Source organism: Westerdykella ornata, assembly GCF_010094085.1.
Source record: "Westerdykella ornata strain CBS 379.55 unplaced genomic scaffold EI97scaffold_1, whole genome shotgun sequence".
NCBI classification, from domain to species: domain Eukaryota; kingdom Fungi; phylum Ascomycota; class Dothideomycetes; order Pleosporales; family Sporormiaceae; genus Westerdykella; species Westerdykella ornata.
This window is the reverse complement of record NW_022986851.1, coordinates 70698-86903: the sequence shown is the minus strand read 5'-3', so window position 1 is coordinate 86903 and position 16206 is coordinate 70698. Positions and strand designations below refer to the sequence as shown.

General features: G+C 53.5%; 10 protein-coding genes across 10 annotated transcripts; 4 read left to right on the top strand and 6 right to left on the bottom strand.

Moving 5' to 3' along the window:
• The first annotated feature begins 73 nt into the window (after positions 1–73).
• On the top strand, positions 74–1294 carry EI97DRAFT_428680 (cytochrome c and c1 heme-lyase). The gene is made up of 2 exons (XM_033797269.1): positions 74–626; positions 688–1294. The coding sequence occupies exons 1-2, from the start codon at positions 133–135 to the stop codon at positions 962–964; spliced, it is 771 nt and encodes a 256-aa protein (XP_033658129.1). The 5' UTR covers positions 74–132; the 3' UTR covers positions 965–1294.
• Positions 998–2151, bottom strand: EI97DRAFT_428679 (t-SNARE). The gene is made up of 2 exons (XM_033797268.1): positions 1752–2151; positions 998–1694 (listed from the first exon to the last, which is right to left on the bottom strand). Exons 1-2 carry the CDS (start codon positions 2046–2048, stop codon positions 1179–1181), a joined length of 813 nt encoding a protein of 270 aa, XP_033658128.1. The 5' UTR covers positions 2049–2151; the 3' UTR covers positions 998–1178.
• Positions 2152–2294: 143 nt separating this feature from the next.
• On the top strand, positions 2295–4427 carry EI97DRAFT_428678 (uncharacterized protein). The gene has a single exon (XM_033797267.1). The coding sequence runs from the start codon at positions 2444–2446 to the stop codon at positions 4340–4342; it is 1899 nt and encodes a 632-aa protein (XP_033658127.1). The 5' UTR covers positions 2295–2443; the 3' UTR covers positions 4343–4427.
• Positions 4428–4599: 172 nt separating this feature from the next.
• On the bottom strand, positions 4600–5841 carry EI97DRAFT_1553 (isoflavone reductase family protein). Its single transcript, XM_033793287.1, has one exon. It carries the CDS (start codon positions 5657–5659, stop codon positions 4718–4720), a length of 942 nt encoding a protein of 313 aa, XP_033658126.1. The 5' UTR covers positions 5660–5841; the 3' UTR covers positions 4600–4717.
• Positions 5842–8088, bottom strand: EI97DRAFT_1552 (uncharacterized protein). The gene has a single exon (XM_033793285.1). It carries the CDS (start codon positions 7788–7790, stop codon positions 6024–6026), a length of 1767 nt encoding a protein of 588 aa, XP_033658125.1. The 5' UTR covers positions 7791–8088; the 3' UTR covers positions 5842–6023.
• EI97DRAFT_428676 (mitochondrial ribosomal protein) lies at positions 8009–8990 on the top strand. Its single transcript, XM_033797266.1, has 2 exons — positions 8009–8451; positions 8504–8990. The coding sequence occupies exons 1-2, from the start codon at positions 8090–8092 to the stop codon at positions 8862–8864; spliced, it is 723 nt and encodes a 240-aa protein (XP_033658124.1). The 5' UTR covers positions 8009–8089; the 3' UTR covers positions 8865–8990.
• Positions 8911–10342, bottom strand: EI97DRAFT_428675 (sphingolipid delta4-desaturase). The gene is made up of 3 exons (XM_033797265.1): positions 10104–10342; positions 9773–10051; positions 8911–9722 (listed from the first exon to the last, which is right to left on the bottom strand). Exons 1-3 carry the CDS (start codon positions 10272–10274, stop codon positions 9024–9026), a joined length of 1149 nt encoding a protein of 382 aa, XP_033658123.1. The 5' UTR covers positions 10275–10342; the 3' UTR covers positions 8911–9023.
• A 238-nt stretch (positions 10343–10580) lies between these two features.
• Positions 10581–11764, top strand: EI97DRAFT_428674 (uncharacterized protein). Its single transcript, XM_033797264.1, has 4 exons — positions 10581–10989; positions 11054–11086; positions 11194–11589; positions 11639–11764. The coding sequence occupies exons 1-4, from the start codon at positions 10754–10756 to the stop codon at positions 11658–11660; spliced, it is 687 nt and encodes a 228-aa protein (XP_033658122.1). The 5' UTR covers positions 10581–10753; the 3' UTR covers positions 11661–11764.
• Positions 11639–14147, bottom strand: EI97DRAFT_1137 (Mpp10 protein). The gene has a single exon (XM_033792984.1). It carries the CDS (start codon positions 14002–14004, stop codon positions 11833–11835), a length of 2172 nt encoding a protein of 723 aa, XP_033658121.1. The 5' UTR covers positions 14005–14147; the 3' UTR covers positions 11639–11832.
• A 488-nt stretch (positions 14148–14635) lies between these two features.
• Positions 14636–15802, bottom strand: EI97DRAFT_428671 (DUF1783-domain-containing protein). The gene is made up of 4 exons (XM_033797263.1): positions 15491–15802; positions 15083–15401; positions 14816–15024; positions 14636–14758 (listed from the first exon to the last, which is right to left on the bottom strand). The coding sequence occupies exons 1-3, from the start codon at positions 15724–15726 to the stop codon at positions 14908–14910; spliced, it is 672 nt and encodes a 223-aa protein (XP_033658120.1). The 5' UTR covers positions 15727–15802; the 3' UTR covers positions 14636–14758; positions 14816–14907.
• Positions 15803–16206: the final 404 nt, after the last annotated feature.

Below are 16206 nucleotides of genomic sequence, written 5' to 3'. Positions count from 1 at the left end.
GCTGGGCTGGTCGCTCCCGAGGTCCTGGCCCAAGCGCAACTTTTCCGATGCGAGTTGAATGCCATCATCCACGGCCATCGGACGTCCACTATTGCAATCACTGTAGGACAGAAAAAGAATACTTCAGACAGTATGCCACCACCGGACTCGGACCCCGCGGCCGCCTGCCCTGTCGACCACAAAACGCGCGAAGCCTGGCTAAAGCATGCTCAAAAGGCGCAACCCACAGCCAATGCCGCCGCAGCATCAGCGCCAGCAGCACCTTCACCCCTCCAAGCCGAGGGTTGCCATTCCTCAAACATAGACCAGAGCCCCTCAATCCCCCCCAGAATCCCCTCCTCCTCCCGGTCAGGCCTCAGCACCGACCGCGAAGTCTCCACAATACCGCGCGCACTAGACCACATCCCGAGCAACGCGCCGCCAAACAATGAACAAGACACAGGCGCGGATAAGAAAACGGGGAACTGGATCTATCCGTCCGAGGAGATGTTCTTCAATGCCATGAAGCGGAAGAGTTATAATCCCAATGAGAGGGACATGCAGACAATTGTGCCGATACACAATGCGGTGAATGAGCGGGCGTGGAAGGAGATCAAGGAGTGGGAGAAGGGGAGGGGGGCCGAAGCGTATGTGGACTGCCTTCTGAATCTTTAGCCGGCTTGATGGGTTGCTGATGGATATGTGTAGTTGCGGCGGCCCTCGGTTAGCGTCGTTTTCGGGTCTTGCGACGTCGCTCACACCTCGCGCAAGGTGGAATACCCTTCTGGGCTACCAGCCACCATTCGATCGGCACGACTGGGTCGTGGATCGCTGCGGTAAGAAGGTCGAATATGTCATTGACTTTTACGCAGGGAAGGATGAAAAGAAGGCGGGCAAGGAGTTGAGCTTCTACCTTGATGTGCGGCCCAAGCTGAATAGTTGGGAGGGCATCAAGACGAGGATATTACGATTCGTGGGACTATGAGGCCACGATTAATGTTTGTAAAAGAGAGTGTAAGAGTATGTCCTGTTGTAAAGGTATAATATGAACAATTAGGCTCAGCTACCGCTATGCAAACCAGACACCGCGGTCCAGAACCCGAGGATATCAGGCCTAAATCAGTGCCAACTCCAGTGCAACGCCCATAACATCTAAGACAATGCAGACCACGATTCCGATCGAACAGAAAAACTGAGAACTAGTCCAAGACAACCGCCAGGATGATGATGGTCAAGACGATAGTCAGTATAATCAACAGAATGCAGGCCTTGCTGCGAGCATTCTTCTGGTATCTGTTCGCCTGTACAAGGTTCTTGTGGGCACCCCGCGAGGCGTCATGCGTGGTCTCAATATTCTCTGAGATGATGTCCAGTTGCTCGCCTTGTTCATGGACCATATGCGCTACGTCACGGAACAGCTCGTTGAGCTCGCCAACGGATTGTTCGATGTTGCGGATCTCGGATTCACGCTCAATGATCAGCGATTCCTGGAAATCGACTTCATCCTGGTTGGCCAACCGTAGCTGCTCCTGGTCCTGCTGCTGCTCGAAACCTCCTCTTTCTTCAGTGGGCGAGGTCTGCTCTTGCAATGCTGCACGTGCTGCGGACGCTGATGCCTTCTCTTTCTCAATCGCCTGGCGTTGCAGTTGCTGGAACTCCGTAAGAGTGGCTTTGAACTCGCGGTTCAGCTTTGACTGGGTAAACTTCTGGGAGGGCTAAAATCAGGTTAGCACTTCAGCGTCACCCCTCGCTTTGTGCAGATAGTCATATACCCCGAGGTCCGGCCATGTCGTGATCTTCTTCAAGCCCTCGCCGATGTCCTTGAAACTGGCCGAAGTATCGTCGATTATCTCACGGACACGCTCCCGTACCCGTGCGGTCTCGCGCTTTGTCCCTAGAATAGCGATCTGGTCTGCAAGATGTGCGACATTGCGAGTGAGCGAGAAGAGCTTGTCGGATAGCTGCTGTGCGAAGTCGCGGAACTCGGGATCATCGGCATACTGGGGGTCATCTTCGCGGCGCCAGGTGGTGGGCTGCGCTTCTAGGTCGGAAGAGCGCTGGAACGACATGGCTGGGGAGGTATGCTGCGGTGTTGTAAACAGCTGGTCGTCCTGCCATCAACTCCGAGATGGAGGAAGCCTGGGCCCGACGCCGCCTGGTCGTTGCATGTGCCCCGGCCGAATGACGCAGACCCGTGCACGCATGGACCATGGACCGCAGATTATGTAAGACAGGTACTCGGTGAAAAGAAACGCCGACGAGCATGTTTGGCTTGGCAGGTGAGCTTTGTTTGAACGAACGTACTTTCTTGTTCACAGCGTGACAGAGCAATAGCTCCAACGTTTCAAGAGACGTGACTTTCACTGTCAGACACGATCTTCGCCGCTGCCATGATATAAAAGCGAGTTCAATCCATATTTGTTTCCCCCACCCACCTGCCGTTACGTCTGCCCGCACCTTTGCCATGGCTCCCACAACCCCACGACCGTATCGGGACTTCATGATGCCCGCCCTGCATAGGCGGTTCGTCCGAGCCGCCTTCTGTACGGTATTACTCTGCTATGGTATCGCAATTCTTATGACCGGCTGGCATAGTATCTTCTGGACGTTGTTCCCAATCAGCTTCACGGGCATCAGGACATTTCTCCTCCTCATTCCCGCTATAGTGGTCTATCTGATGCGAGTGGCGCATATGCATATCGGACGGCGGAATACTCAGACTCCTATGGATACTTTCTGGACGCATGTCTTATCACGGCGAACCGTAGGCACACTTGTTGCGTATCTCCTGTCGGCCGCTTTCTTTGCGGAAGTGTGCATCTGGACAAAAGCTGGGTCGGCTGGGCTGGGCATCACAGAGCAAGGGAAGCTGTACGAAAGGAGCAGGTTGAATGAGAGACCGATCTTCCTGCGGTTCCTCTTCTGGACCTTGGCTTTCGGTCAGACAATCCGTCATGTGTGGGCGGACTACGATCAGATTCGGCCGTCTCTGGGAGCGTCCGCTCAGCTGGAACCGGAAATCCAGGTTTTCCAGAGAATGGTGAAGCTTGCGCCCACGGCTGGTATAACTTTAGTATGGACCTTCTTCGTTGGCATGTTCGTCTACTTCCTGGGATTCCGCCAATTGCTGTGGGAGCCATACTACTCTGTTATGAAGAATTTCGTCTCTGTTGGAAAGACCTCACGACCCTCAGGCCTGAATCCATTGATCACCATTGTCTCCGTCTTCTTCCTCCAGGGGTTGCTCCTTCTCCTTCTCTGGGAGTTCACCAACGCGACCATAGACGTGTTCATGGCGCTAAAACCTCTGAAGAAAGGAAGACCAATAACAGCCGACTCAAGCGACCCCAACGGAAGTCTTCTCAACGGTCTTAAGTCTCGAAAAGAGGACAACAGGACTTCGGCATTCTGGGAGCTGGCCCTGATCACTGAACGTTTTGACGACCGCCGTAAAACCATATACCGAGAGCATGACCGCAGGAAAGCGCCTACGTGGACGCAAATCACCACGGTCTGCCTTTCCGAGATCCGCGAAATTATTCACCGTATCCGGAGAGCCACAGACCCTAACTGGCAGCCTGAAGGGGAGACGAAGCAGTCCTCTCCCGCGGCTCCGATCCAGCTGGTACCCCGAATAGTCCAACCCCTGAAGGAAGGCAACATCGCCGGACCCGCAGAACCAGCAGTCACCCGCCTCCAGAAGTTCGAGAATATAGCCAGTGATATTGTGCGGAAGCAAAGCTCGCCGCAAAATGTCCAAGATTCGTATGCTCGAGCTCTGGTAAAAAAAGGCGAAGAGAAGGGTCGTGAGGGGGTCACCGAAGCGCTATCTACATGGGAGCAATGGAAGAAGGGGCTCGCGCGCACGCCTCTGGGTTGGCTGTTTCGCCCCAGCTTCAAGCGCACGGCAAATATGGTTGTGCTTGGCGCGCCGTATTCGCGGCAGATGATGATTCTGAATGCGATCACTATTCTCGTCAATCTCTCCGTGCATTCTCTCAAAGAAGACGATGGCGGTTGCTTCCAATACGAGGTCCCCACCATCATCGGCGTCTTTACCTCCGCTATCAAGTCGATAGAGTCGTATCTTCAGGGCCTGGAGATCCACTGGTCGGACTTCGAGACGCTGGCGTTGCCGGAGGAGCGAAGGACAAAGGTGCCCGAGGTGGAGGAGGTGAGGAATGCGTTGAAGACCGGGTTGGAGAAGATTCTCAGGAGTTTTAATGAGTATCTTGAGAATATGGGAATGTCGAGTAAGGAGATTCAGGAAGCGAAACAGGTGGTGAGGAGGGAGGAGGAAGGGAAGAAGACGCATGAGAGGGTACCGGAGATGGTGGAGAAGCAGAAGAGGAGAAGAGACTAAGATGCTCAGAAGGAGATGGGGTGTTTCTGTTACGTGTAAATTATCTTGGGCGAGGTATTCGGAATGACATTCAACTACTCTTCCATGCGTTGATCTTCGACAAAGTGAATTCAAAACGCTCAGGTGACACTGCCTTTGCTGTAATGAGATAAATCACCATAGAAGGCTGTTGCCAACAGGAACTGGGTATCTAACCTCTGTATGAAGCGAATGCTAGTCAGTGAGCCGCCTATCTCTGACTTGGACTGTGGGACAGCTTGTCCCGCTCTCGCGGGTTTAGGGCAAGGCTCTCGATTGCAAATGGGGTTGGCAACACGTCTGAGTCCTGCATGACGCAGCTCGAGAACAAAGTTGACAACACGCGTCCTATGTATCCTACTTCCTCCTATGCTCCTCCCACACCCTCCTGACCACGTCCTCCAACACTTCCTCCTCCAACCCCAACAAATTATTCGCAAATCCTTCCCTTGCGCTCCAATCACTCGCCACCATGCCCCAAACGGCCACCACGTCTTCCGCCGCCTCCTTATCCCCCTCCAACATTCTCGCCCTCGCCTTCGCAATCGCCTCCTCGGACCTCTCATCCACAACCTCAAACCCCTCCCCCAGAACCTTTTCCACCGCCTTCACGACCTCCCTCTGCGTTACGCTCAAGCTATGCACATACAACATTCGATTTTCCGTCTGCTCTTCCCTCTCCAGCACCCTCAGCACAGCCTGCGCCACAAATCCCAAGGTACACGCACTAAACCTCGTCTCTCCACCATCATAAACCCATGCCTTCCGTCCCCCCAAATCAACCTTCATAAACCCATTGCCCAGCCCCCAATCAAAAAAGTGCCCCGTAACGACACTCGTCCAACTCATCTTCCCTCTCCCCTTGGGCCTCCCAACCTTTCCCTCCCCTCTCGCACACACCTCCTCAAGAAACTCCCTTACCCTTTTCTTCCCCTCCATCAACGGCAACAATTCCACCGTCTTCTGGTCCGCGGAGTCACAACTCCCAAACTCCGCCGGAATCACCCTCTTCACTCCACCTTGCCACGCAGCTTCAATGAGGCGTTTCTGCTCTTGGACGCGCGATCCCGCGATGGCGATGATGAGTGCATCTATTTCATTGTCCTCGAGGAGGGCTGCGACGGAAGGAATGGAGAGGTCGTCGGGGACCATGATGACGCGGGTACGCGGGTAGATACTTCTGGAGGAGTGGCGATTAAGGACATAGGGGATGAAGGTGGGGTGGGCTCGCAGGGCGGTTAGGAGCGGGAGGCCGATGGTGCCGGAGGCGCCTATCAGGGCGATGTTTAGGAGGCGCATGGCGGATGTTGTGGGGTGATGCTTTAGGATGGGAGTCCCTTGTTTGGTATCTTTGTATCGCGATGAGGGGTTTGTTGTTTTGTTGCCGATGGTATGATTTCAGAGATGGTGTGGTATCTTCGAACCCTTGCCTTATCGCCAAAGTTATGTATGCATCAGGGCGAATTTCACAGTGTCATGGAAATGGCTTGCACTTTTTGATTGTTTCTGCCAACCTTGCAAGAATGACCATATGATAATCTTGTGGTTCAGTTCAACAATACCGTAACCACATGCTGGTTAAACAGGCGATAAATCCAACTCCCAGTATATGCAACAATGCCCTCGTCCCTTATATATACATGTACAGTACAACAAAGCCGTGTTACACATTGACGCTGAAAAACGGATGATTTGGCACCAGTCGTCGCAACTCCTTCAGGACGCGATCAAGCTCATCTGGGTTCGGTTTCCATAGTTCCCGAGCCTCTTCCCAAGCTTGCAATACGCGCTCTGCATCACCACACCGTTTAAACGCCTTCAGCGCCACAACGACCGACATGGGGGATAGCCATGTCCTCTCAACACCGTCTCGTACGGCATTGAGATATTGTTTCCAGACGCGTTCCAGTTTGTCGAGGGTCCAGGAGGAGTATCTGAGGCCTCCGAAGGTATTGAACCCGTATAGAATGACAATGAAGACAGTGCCGTCCATGGGAACCTCATTGAGCTCCATCTCTTTCAAAAGTTCCAAGACGCGGTCAACATTTCCCGCAGTGGCTGCATGATGTCTGATAATCAACCCGTAAGTGCGCGCATCAGGAGCAATAGACGCCTGTTCCTGGAGTTCTTTCCGCTTCTCCATATCCCCAATTCCTGCTGCGTTTCGCCCTTCGTAAGTCAACTGCAAACCATTCAGGCGGCGTTCTCGCCAGTTGCGGGGAGAGGGCCTTGGTTTTACTTTACTGGCATGCAACCGCTTCATACGCTCGAAAACATGCTCCGCAGCGGAAGGTTCGCCGGCGCGTATGAGGGCTGAGATGACTGCGTTCATCACGACCGTGTCGACAATATCGCCAGCGGCCACGAGTTCCTGATATGCGCGCCTCACGGCATCCCCGTTCTGCATGACCCCGTAATAGTACAGCAAGGATACCCTAAAGTGACGATGGAGCTTCAGCTTCCGTGCTTGCATTTCCCTCAGGAAGGCCTCCGCTAGGGTGTATTTTCCTGCCTTTACCGCCAAGTCGAACAATACGTTCATGGTGACTGTCCCTCCGCGAATCCCGGCTCGCTTCTCCATATCCCGCCACACATGGAGCGCAGAGTGCAGCTCTGTACCGGAAACCTTCCCCAAGAAGCGACCGGCGAAGCGGATAGCAGCAGTCCATTCGCAGCGTGTGATGTGAATATGCGCATACTTCATATCGTCAAGTATGCCGAGAAACCGTTGCATGGACACGGCATCTGGCCGCTCCACGACGGATAGATGGTGAAGCAGGTCACGGATCGTGGCAAGTTTCAGATAGGCGACGCTGGGAGCCGGAAGCTTCTTGTAGAGCTCATAGAGAACGTCATGTGATGCATCGTCCTTTTTCGCCAGTTCTTGCTCCAACTCTGCGATATAAGTCTTGTGTATGTCCTCCTTAACCGGCCACGGCTGGTGATCGTCTCCAATGTTCCATATGAGCAGCCCGCTGTCTTCTACGTTGTTATCCGGCATCGGACCCGTCTTCAATTCAATCCCGTAATAGTCAACCAGGGCCTTGAGTTCATTCCTGGCAAACTCCTTCACCTTAGCAAATGGGCCCCGGAAAGTCGATTTCGGTTGCCGCCTCCCCTTATGCCCACCGTGTCTCCTTGGGGTGCTAGAATGCTTCCCCACATTTGAAAGGACTTCGCGGTACGTGGAAAAGTACCGCTGGTGTTCCTGGCAAGTGCCCGCCTGTACAAGCGCATGGATGAAAAAATTGTTGAACATGTCGGGAGAAGGAGGCGATGGTCGCGGTGGCCAGGCTACCGGGCTCTGATGGAAGCCCCGCCGCGGGTTCTCGATCCGGAGAGCCGGACAGAGGAAGGAAAGCAATGGCCGGGAGGAGTTCGACACGGCGGCGGAGCAGGACGTCCCGTCGACGGCGCGCAAGACGGACATGAGATGGCACTCATAGTGTCAGCAGCGGTGTGATGGTGACATACGGCAGCTCCAAGCAGACGTAGCAGCTGAAACGACGCAATTGGCGGGTGGTAACAACAGCGGAACGACGGGAGGCGAGGCGAGTATTATAGACTTGTTGAACGGGCGGTCGTGATGAATGTTGGAAACTTTCTCCGAGCCGGCAAAACCCCGGCAGCACTTTGAGGCTGGCACCGCAACCTCCGACTTACCATTTGTGCTTCAAGAGCCATCCTCCTCCTATCGACGGATACCGTCCACTTGTGCGCGACCCCAACATGGGCCGCTACGATTTCAGAGCCCTCCGCGTCCGCCAGACGGCTCGCGCCCTCGTCGAAACGCGGCGCGACCCTGCGCTTCCGCCCTGGTACAAAATCGTGGGCGATATACCTCCGAGCGAAATTCTCTCGAGGCCTGTCCAGCGGACTCCGCGCGTTCGGGGTAAGGCGAAGAAACCGAGTCGAATGTTTCAGCCGCTCCCAATTGCATATCCGGAGGACAAGTTGCGGTCAGATTTCTTCAATGATCATCCCTGGGAATTGGCGCGGCCTCGGTTGGTAGTGGAGGACAGCGGGAATGATGCAAAGGGCTACAACTGGGCGACCATTGTACAACCGGGGAAGCAGCTGGATGGCGAAAGGTGGGCTCTGTGACGGTTTACACGGGAATGTCAGACTGACAGGGGTATCCAGTGTCGTCCAGCGTCAAATGTGGCTCATGAAGCACAAAGCATACCCCAAGGCCCTCGCATACGATACTGCACGTCGAGAATTCTACAAGCATAGACACCTTGAGGATGTACGGCGGCGAATAGCCAAGGAGGAGGCCCTGCATGTTGGAGCATATTTCGGAAAAGGTCCACTCGAAATCGGCATGGAGCTGGAAGACAAATCATTTGAGAACTGGAAGCAATGGGCGGCACAGCAGATTGAAGATGAGCAGCAGATGCGGGCACAATTGTTCTCAGGGCCCGTGAACCCGGAAGAGTCGGCCCCGCCTGAGGTGGAGGGTTCATTTGAAGAATTGCCCGAGACTGTGTCGGCACCGAGATAGGACTGGGAAATGTACGGCGTTTCGTGGAAGGTTGTATGAATATATCACGTGTACAAATTTCAGCCGGCGATCCATAAAGGCCCATTATCAGCGACGCATAAACACATACTATCCAAAACATGCAATCGGTTTGTCTCCAAGCTACAATTCTATGCATCTCTACCTCACTCCAGGTATGGGGCCCACCTTCTCATTCGCCCCCAACTCATCCTCCCGCCACAAGCTCCCACCGACTTTCCTTCCCCCTTCCTTTCTTTTGACCCTACACCACAATCCCACGTCCCTATCCCAAATGAACTGCCAAATCACATATACCCAACTTGTGTGTCTGGGCAACTCATCATAAAACTCATGCGCAATGCGATTCAGCTCGGGCAATCGCGTCCAGGGCACAGCTGGAAAATCGTGGTGCTCGTTGTGCAATCCAACGTTATACGTCAGGATATTAAGGGGTCCGTAATACGAGTAAGTCTCTGGGATAGGGATGCGGTTGGCGGCATCCATTGCTTCTGGAGGTGGAGGCGAGAATACGTAGTGCTCTGCAATGAAGTGGCCTGCGCAGGGGTGAAGGGAGCCTGCCAGGAAAGAGCTCAAAATCAGATAGCCCAATCCGTTCGCTCCGGCAAATTTGGCGAGGGCGTAGTCGAAGGTGAATTGAGCGACGATGTTGAAGACGTGTATTTTGGTGAGGGGGAGCTTGTATACGAACATGGGGCGGAGGGCGTAGAAGAGGATCTGGAAGGTGCAGAAGAAGGCCTTGCCGAGGACGGAGTCGAGGAAGAGGGCTTCAAGGGGAGTGGGGAGATCGGTGTCGAGTCCGTCGACGCCAAGGGATTTGTGGTGGGTAAGGTGGTACGGCTGATGGTATTGTCAGTAGCATCTTTGTATTTGCAGGACGGGCCACCGACTCTAAAGGAGGCACTGTAGGGAATTCCAATGGGCAGGTTCGCAAAGACGGCGAAGACCCTGTTTGCCAATGGACTCCTGAAGGCCAAGTTGTGCGAGATCTCATGGATGGCGAGAAAGAGGTTCTGGTTCGCCGTCGCTCCGATTATGTAGGCCGTTAGAAGGAAGGGCCATGATAGTATAGGGGTATTGCGGAGGAGATAAGCGCAGAGGACTTGGATGGAGACGACGAGGGCGACGAGGTATTTCGTGAGCGGCTCCGGCCCGCAGAGCTTCGTCACCTACATCTCACATAAGTCGAATGGTGGCAGTTGAGCGAGAAGAGTATACTACCTCCGGATGTGCCTTTATGATTGCCTGCCGCCTCGTACGGTGCGGTTCCTCGGTATATGTCCAGAAGAAGCGGTCATGGTCCTCTTCTTTTGGAGTTTCAGAGACTCCTACTTTCTGTATGTTTTGCTTCTTCCGGGGCGACACGGTTGCAGTAGCGACTGAAGACTGCATCTCTGCAGCCAGGAATGTAAACGAGTGTGGAGCGAGGGAGAATGACGGTCAGTTGCGGTCTATGAAGATTATCTTTGGTTCCAGATGTTGGGGGTTTCGGCGCACGGACGAGTCCCTGCAGACGGAGACCAGGTCTAGACGGGCTAGACTCAGGGAGGCACAATCACACGATGATTGGCTGATCCGGCGGACCTTGTGCGGAAGGGACGCCTGTGCTTCATATTACTAGGTACACAGTACTACTGTATGAAAGTCATTGACTAATAATTAGGCGGTGAATTATTCTCATGTGCAGTCACGATAGTATCTATATGTTTGCTTGTTTGGCTGTTGACTCCCTGGAACTTATTTGATGTGGTGTTGGCGGCTAGGGATAGAGAGGAAAACACTGCGCCTGAATAAATTTCCGTTTCCAGACACATGCACAACAGGTCTACACACCCCACCGCTCATTCCCATATTTATAGCCCAAGGACAACATGCCGGACTCCGAAAACGAAGACCTAGTGCTAGGTTTCGGCGAGGACCTGGTACCTCCTGCCCCAATCAAACCCGCCGGGGTCACAGAAGTCGATTTCGACGGCCTATTATCGCCGCCACTGAAACTGCATGAGGACTTGAAGAATGGCTGTGGAGGGCAATTATGGCCGGCCGGTATGGTACTGAGCAAATATATGCTGTCTAAGAAGAGTGAAGACATAGCAGACAAGACAGTGTATGTCATTACTGAACGCTGCGTATGCTGGCTGGCACGGCGTATTTGCTGACCGAAATGCTAGAGTCGAATTAGGGGCTGGAGGCGGCCTTGTAGGGTGAGTATAATATATCCATTCCGTTCAAACAATCCATCTTCCCTAATCGTCCATTTCTCCACTTCCATCTTTCATTTCATGAGCATCTCGATTGAATGCATCCTTAGCCTGGCCCTCGCCCTCTCCACCTCCCTCAAGCAACCTCTCCACATAACGGACCAACTCCCCATGTACGACCTCATGGTCCGCAACATCGCCCTCAACTCCCTCTCCTCCACCGTCCATGCCTCAATCTATGACTGGGGCACCCCGCCCCCGTCCAACATCCCCAGTCACCCGGACATCGTCCTCGCCGCCGACTGCGTTTACTTCGAGCCCGCGTTTCCTTTGCTTCAGCAGACGCTGAAAGATCTGATTGGCGAGAAGACGGTGTGTTATTTTTGCTTCAAGAAGAGGAGACGGGCGGATCTGCAGTTTATGAAGACGGCGAGGAAGATGTTCAGGGTGGAGGAGGTGGAGGATGATCCTGAAAGGGAGATTTACTCAAGGGAGAATATCTTTCTGTGAGTGCTGATTTGGCGCAGCGAGGGGCCGTGACTCACGCAAAACCAGCTACCGGATAACGAAGAGGTGAGCAAGGAGACGCGCCGGGCTAATAAGAATTGCCATTCGAATGTTTTGGTATCGAGTCATGCTTGCAGGTCACGGGATATGATTGACGACGAGCATAATGGGAGCATGATTGCTAAAGGATCTCACGACTTATAGACGTATTGAATCCAGCGCTACTATGCATACAACATCGTCTATAACTTGAAATTTCCAGCGCCAGCCCTCGCGCCCTCCTTCACTTGCTTCCCTTCCACATCCGTGATCTGGCCCTTCTTCCCGATGACTTGCACACCGCCCCTCTTCAGATCGCCAAGCAACTGCTTTTTCTCCTTTGTCTTCCTCTCTGCAGCAGTCTCCTTGATCGGCGCATTGGCATTGGCCTTCTTGATTTTGGCCTTTTCTCTCCTTCTCCGCCGCAACTTCTGCTCCCGTGTCAACTCTTCCCGGGCGATTGGTAGCCCGCCCTTGGTAACAATCTCCGCCTTGTCCTTCTCATCGCCCGGTTTGTAGAGTTCCTGCGGCGCAAGCATGCTTGCACCAGCAACCTCTCCGCCCGCTGTAGGTCTGGCGTCTTCCATTTCAATCGCTGGAGCATCAACCCTGATCTCGAGGTTCGGTACAACCGGCTTGGGCCTATAGTGCCAGGAGCTAAGGGAATCCAACTTCCCGCGTATGCTCTTCCATAGAGCTTCGATCTCGGCATGCTCCTTCTTGAGTTTCTCGTCCCGAGCATCCACATAGTTGGGGTCCGTCTCGCGCAGGTGTTCCTCTTCGTAGATTTCAGCGAGGCCCTTGCCCGACTTCGTGTCGTCAAGCTCAAATCGTCCGCGGCGCGTCTGCCCCGTTGCCAGATCGTCTGGGCGTCTGCGAAGTACCTCATCAAATTGGCCTGCGAGAATACGTCGTTTGATCAATGCTTCAATGTCTTCGCTGACTTCCGCTGTGATGACAGGTACGGGCTTTCCTGCGCGTTCGAAGTCCAAGTCCTCCTCAAGCAGCGAGTTCATGGGACGGTCGGCGGCGCGAGCTTCGCCAGAGAGCTGCCATTGCCGCTTTGCAACATTTGCAGCCTCTAGCTTCCTGATCTCTTCTGCAAGCTTGGCTTGTTTCCGCTCATACGCTGATCGCCGTGATTTCGGATCGGCAGGGTCAAGGTCAGTGAGCTCGCCCTCTGATTCCGCGTCATCATCATCCTCGAACAAGTCGCGGTGGACAGCATTCATCGTCCTCTCCATCTCATCTTCGGCGCCGGCCAACTCCTCCTCTTTCTTCTCCGGAAAATTGTGTGGATGAGGCCGCCCGCGCTTCTTCTTGTTCTTGCCAGCCTTCTTTGCCGGAGGAGCGAAAAAGTCGGCATACATGATGTTGTTCGCATTGGCCATATCACCTAGGCCGTCCATGTCGCCCTCTTCAAGGGCTTCATCGTCATCGCTCTCGCCTTCTGGAGCGTTCAGATCCACATTGCCGAATGTCGGCCCACCCTCATCTGATTCCACGTCTGATTCGGTTTTTGCACCCCTCTTTCTCCCACTTTTCCCTAATGAAAAGGGATCTGCGTCATAATCGATCTCCTCGTCGTCGTCATCTACAGGTTCTCCGCGCGCATCTTGCTGCTCCAGAAACTCGGACGTCTTGTTGAAGTCATCGATAGAGAAAAAGCCATCGTTGAGGCCGTGCGGATCCGGACGGTACTCTTGTGCTTCCTCATCGTCACCTGAAACCTCCGACTCATCATCATAGATGCCGTCCTCTGCGCCTTCGATCACCTCCTCAGCTTCTTCAGCCTCGTCATCCTCGGAAATCCCCTCGCCGTCTATCATGTTACCGTCCAACATGTCCTCGTCTTCCTCTTCTTCAGAGCCTTCTTCGATGTCTGAGCCACTGGCGAAATCTCCGGGGGCTTCCGACCCTTCGCTCAATTCTTCCGAGTCCTCTGGTGCGGACAGGTCTCCAGCATTCGTTTGCGGAAGCGACAACTCGACTTCCTCCACCACGCTGTCCAAGATCTTGCGTCCCTGCTCGAAGACTTGACTGATCGCAAACCCATCCACATGCAACTTCTTTAGGTTAAGAACACCCACATCGGCGTCGTCGTACCTGGCGCGCTTCCGCTTTCGCCGCAATTCATGTTGACGCTGCGACTGCGTTTCGCTAACCGTAGTGGCGACATGGTCGAGGAAATCTTTCGAAGCGGAAAGTATCGATGTCTGCGCCTGCTTCCTCGGTTGTAGGAAAGAGAATGGTGAGCTGAGAAGGCTTGCGAGTGAGTTTGTAGGCGTCGGTAGATCCATTTGGGTCGGGACGGACGCAGCGGAAAGCGTGTGCGAGGATATTGATACGTCTGGTGAAAGTGTGGCGGGGGCCATATTCCCCAGTTCCTTTTCTAGTCCGCCCTAGCCGTATCGCAGTTGATGCAGGTGGATCCTCCGAAGTTCATTCCTTCGCGGTCAGCATCTTGACGAAAAAAATGTTATGGAGAGCCGAGCGCCAAGATTTTGGAAGTTGGCCGTGGCTGTGTCAGCCACAACGACCTCCGCCTACTACATAGTATTTAACCTCCTCGGATGTTGGATGCTCAATACGGAAACTCTACACATGTACAAGCACACTTCGCCCGTCCCGGCATCAACCAAAGATGGCAATTTCTTTTCCCTTCGTATTCCTGTACAGCTCGTCACGAATCTGCCTATCGTCGCTCCGTCTCAGAGACGTCTACTTCGGACCCTTGGTTCCCAAAGGCCTTGCCATTAACAGCTCTCTACGGAATATGCATTTCATCGTCAACATGCTCTCTACTGAAAAAGTCACAACAATTACTCTATCTTACCTATAGTCTAGCTGAATGCGTGGTCATTCGAAAGGACGCGCCGGCGCGGGAAAGCTTTCTGTCGATAGCCCAAAGCCGTCTTGCCATGTATCGGCAACGCCGAATGTGACGAAGCCGGCATATTTACTTCCAGATGTCTTTGCCAAGGGCGTCATCTCATGGCGCAGCCTGGTCGCATTTTCTTCAGATGAGACGAAAATGTGGACCGATAGTTTCTCCCCTTGTTGGCTTTGATACTCGCACATGGATAATGATCTCGGGAGGACGGCGTGGGATGATGACGGTCTTACATGCTGAATATTGTTACACATCATTGTTACAAATGAAGATATCTACAAGGTAATACACACCGAATTTTCGCTATCCGGCATCTATGCAGCAGGCTTTGTGAAGCCCATGCGCTATGCATTCACTCTCTCCACCTTCAATGACAATACAAGGACTATACCGCATCCTCGGTTCCCATTCCCCGGAATGGATCAATAGCACTACCCTCGGGATCGTACAACTGCATGACCGTCCCGTCCTCCAAGGTCAGACTCCACTCCTGGGTCACAAACTAGTTCCTCATTAGCACTCACACTACAAAGTCCTTCTACCCCCGGTGCAAGACTCACATAACCAGTCTTCCCCCTCCTCCTACACCTCAACCTCACAAGGCCCTGCTTCCTCGTCCCCTTCACCCAGAAATTAATATCTATCCTGCCATGAACCTGATTGATTTCGCCCCTAATCCAGGGGTATTTGCTGGCAAAGTATATCTCATCGCCTAGTTGTTCCCTCACGGCGGGATTGGTGCGCAGGGCGTAGAGCGTGGATGTTACGACGGAGGATTCTTGCTTTTGGTAGTTGAAGAAGGCGAAGATGGACGCGGCCATGACGAGGACGAAGATGGGGAAGGTGCGCTTGACTTGGGTGGGGATTAAGGGTGGGAGACTGTTGATAATCAGTTTTAATCAACTCCCATACAGGCGTCGAGTCCTAGGTCTGGACTTGGTGGAGGGGACGGATAGCGGGAAACGCACGGGGGGAGATCGCGGTTTGGTCGCCGCTCCAGCAAGATCTCGCCTTCTTTTGGCGGTGGAATCAGCGGCTCCGGAGGCCATGAGGTTATGCTGTGTGGAGTCTTCCAGGGTACGGTTGGTGGTGAGGCCTGCTCGGTGGAGTATGCATGCCGTAGCGGAGTCATTCTCCGCAGGCATTGGTGCGCATATTGGGGCTGCAACCGGAGGGCAGTAGGTGCTATCCGTGGTAGCAGCATTTCGAGGCAGATGAGGAAAGAAAGTAACGAGCGCGATGAGCAGCGCAGCGTCAGTCGTCTAATTCTTGGGTCTGCTCGGCTTCTCCATTCGAGATCCTTGGCGTTGATGGTTGTCCTAGACATTCGGAACTCCGGCTTACTAAGCACAATCTCCGACGTCGTGAGGGTCAACTGTGGATTGACATCCAGTTTCCTAGATATCCAAGGGTATATTCTCCGGACATTGTCGACTCTGACTTCTAGTCTCTGCTTGAGGCATGATATTCGTACGGCAACCAAGATTTTCAGAGCAGACTACACAGTACAGTATAGTCATTGAACTTCACCGCCAATAGATTCCTTTAAGCTAACTCGTCACAACATTTGCCAATCCTGCACATGAGCCACTGTTAGAACATGTGAAACTGCCTCTTCGGAGTCCAGAAGCACATACTTTTGCTAGGACACATACTTTCTCTCACATCCCTACCATTAGCTCGA

Coding starts and splice junctions, on each gene's coding strand:
- EI97DRAFT_428675 (XM_033797265.1), bottom strand. CDS start 10,274: ATGCAGTCTTCAGTCGCTACTGCAACCGTGTCGCCCCGGAAGAAGCAA. Junction 10,052..10,103: donor TCATAAAGGCACATCCGGAG/GTAGTATACTCT, acceptor TGTGAGATGTAG/GTGACGAAGCTCTGCGGGCC. Junction 9,723..9,772: donor CCTACAGTGCCTCCTTTAGA/GTCGGTGGCCCG, acceptor CAATACCATCAG/CCGTACCACCTTACCCACCA.
- EI97DRAFT_428676 (XM_033797266.1), top strand. CDS start 8,090: ATGGGCCGCTACGATTTCAGAGCCCTCCGCGTCCGCCAGACGGCTCGC. Junction 8,452..8,503: donor AAGCAGCTGGATGGCGAAAG/GTGGGCTCTGTG, acceptor AGGGGTATCCAG/TGTCGTCCAGCGTCAAATGT.
- EI97DRAFT_1137 (XM_033792984.1), bottom strand. CDS start 14,004: ATGGCCCCCGCCACACTTTCACCAGACGTATCAATATCCTCGCACACG.
- EI97DRAFT_428674 (XM_033797264.1), top strand. CDS start 10,754: ATGCCGGACTCCGAAAACGAAGACCTAGTGCTAGGTTTCGGCGAGGAC. Junction 10,990..11,053: donor GACATAGCAGACAAGACAGT/GTATGTCATTAC, acceptor CCGAAATGCTAG/AGTCGAATTAGGGGCTGGAG. Junction 11,590..11,638: donor TCAAGGGAGAATATCTTTCT/GTGAGTGCTGAT, acceptor ACGCAAAACCAG/CTACCGGATAACGAAGAGGT.
- EI97DRAFT_428680 (XM_033797269.1), top strand. CDS start 133: ATGCCACCACCGGACTCGGACCCCGCGGCCGCCTGCCCTGTCGACCAC. Junction 627..687: donor AAGGGGAGGGGGGCCGAAGC/GTATGTGGACTG, acceptor GGATATGTGTAG/TTGCGGCGGCCCTCGGTTAG.
- EI97DRAFT_1552 (XM_033793285.1), bottom strand. CDS start 7,790: ATGTCCGTCTTGCGCGCCGTCGACGGGACGTCCTGCTCCGCCGCCGTG.
- EI97DRAFT_428679 (XM_033797268.1), bottom strand. CDS start 2,048: ATGTCGTTCCAGCGCTCTTCCGACCTAGAAGCGCAGCCCACCACCTGG. Junction 1,695..1,751: donor CGACATGGCCGGACCTCGGG/GTATATGACTAT, acceptor ACCTGATTTTAG/CCCTCCCAGAAGTTTACCCA.
- EI97DRAFT_1553 (XM_033793287.1), bottom strand. CDS start 5,659: ATGCGCCTCCTAAACATCGCCCTGATAGGCGCCTCCGGCACCATCGGC.
- EI97DRAFT_428671 (XM_033797263.1), bottom strand. CDS start 15,726: ATGCTGCTACCACGGATAGCACCTACTGCCCTCCGGTTGCAGCCCCAA. Junction 15,402..15,490: donor CCAAACCGCGATCTCCCCCC/GTGCGTTTCCCG, acceptor GATTATCAACAG/TCTCCCACCCTTAATCCCCA. Junction 15,025..15,082: donor GGAGGGGGAAGACTGGTTAT/GTGAGTCTTGCA, acceptor ATGAGGAACTAG/TTTGTGACCCAGGAGTGGAG.
- EI97DRAFT_428678 (XM_033797267.1), top strand. CDS start 2,444: ATGGCTCCCACAACCCCACGACCGTATCGGGACTTCATGATGCCCGCC.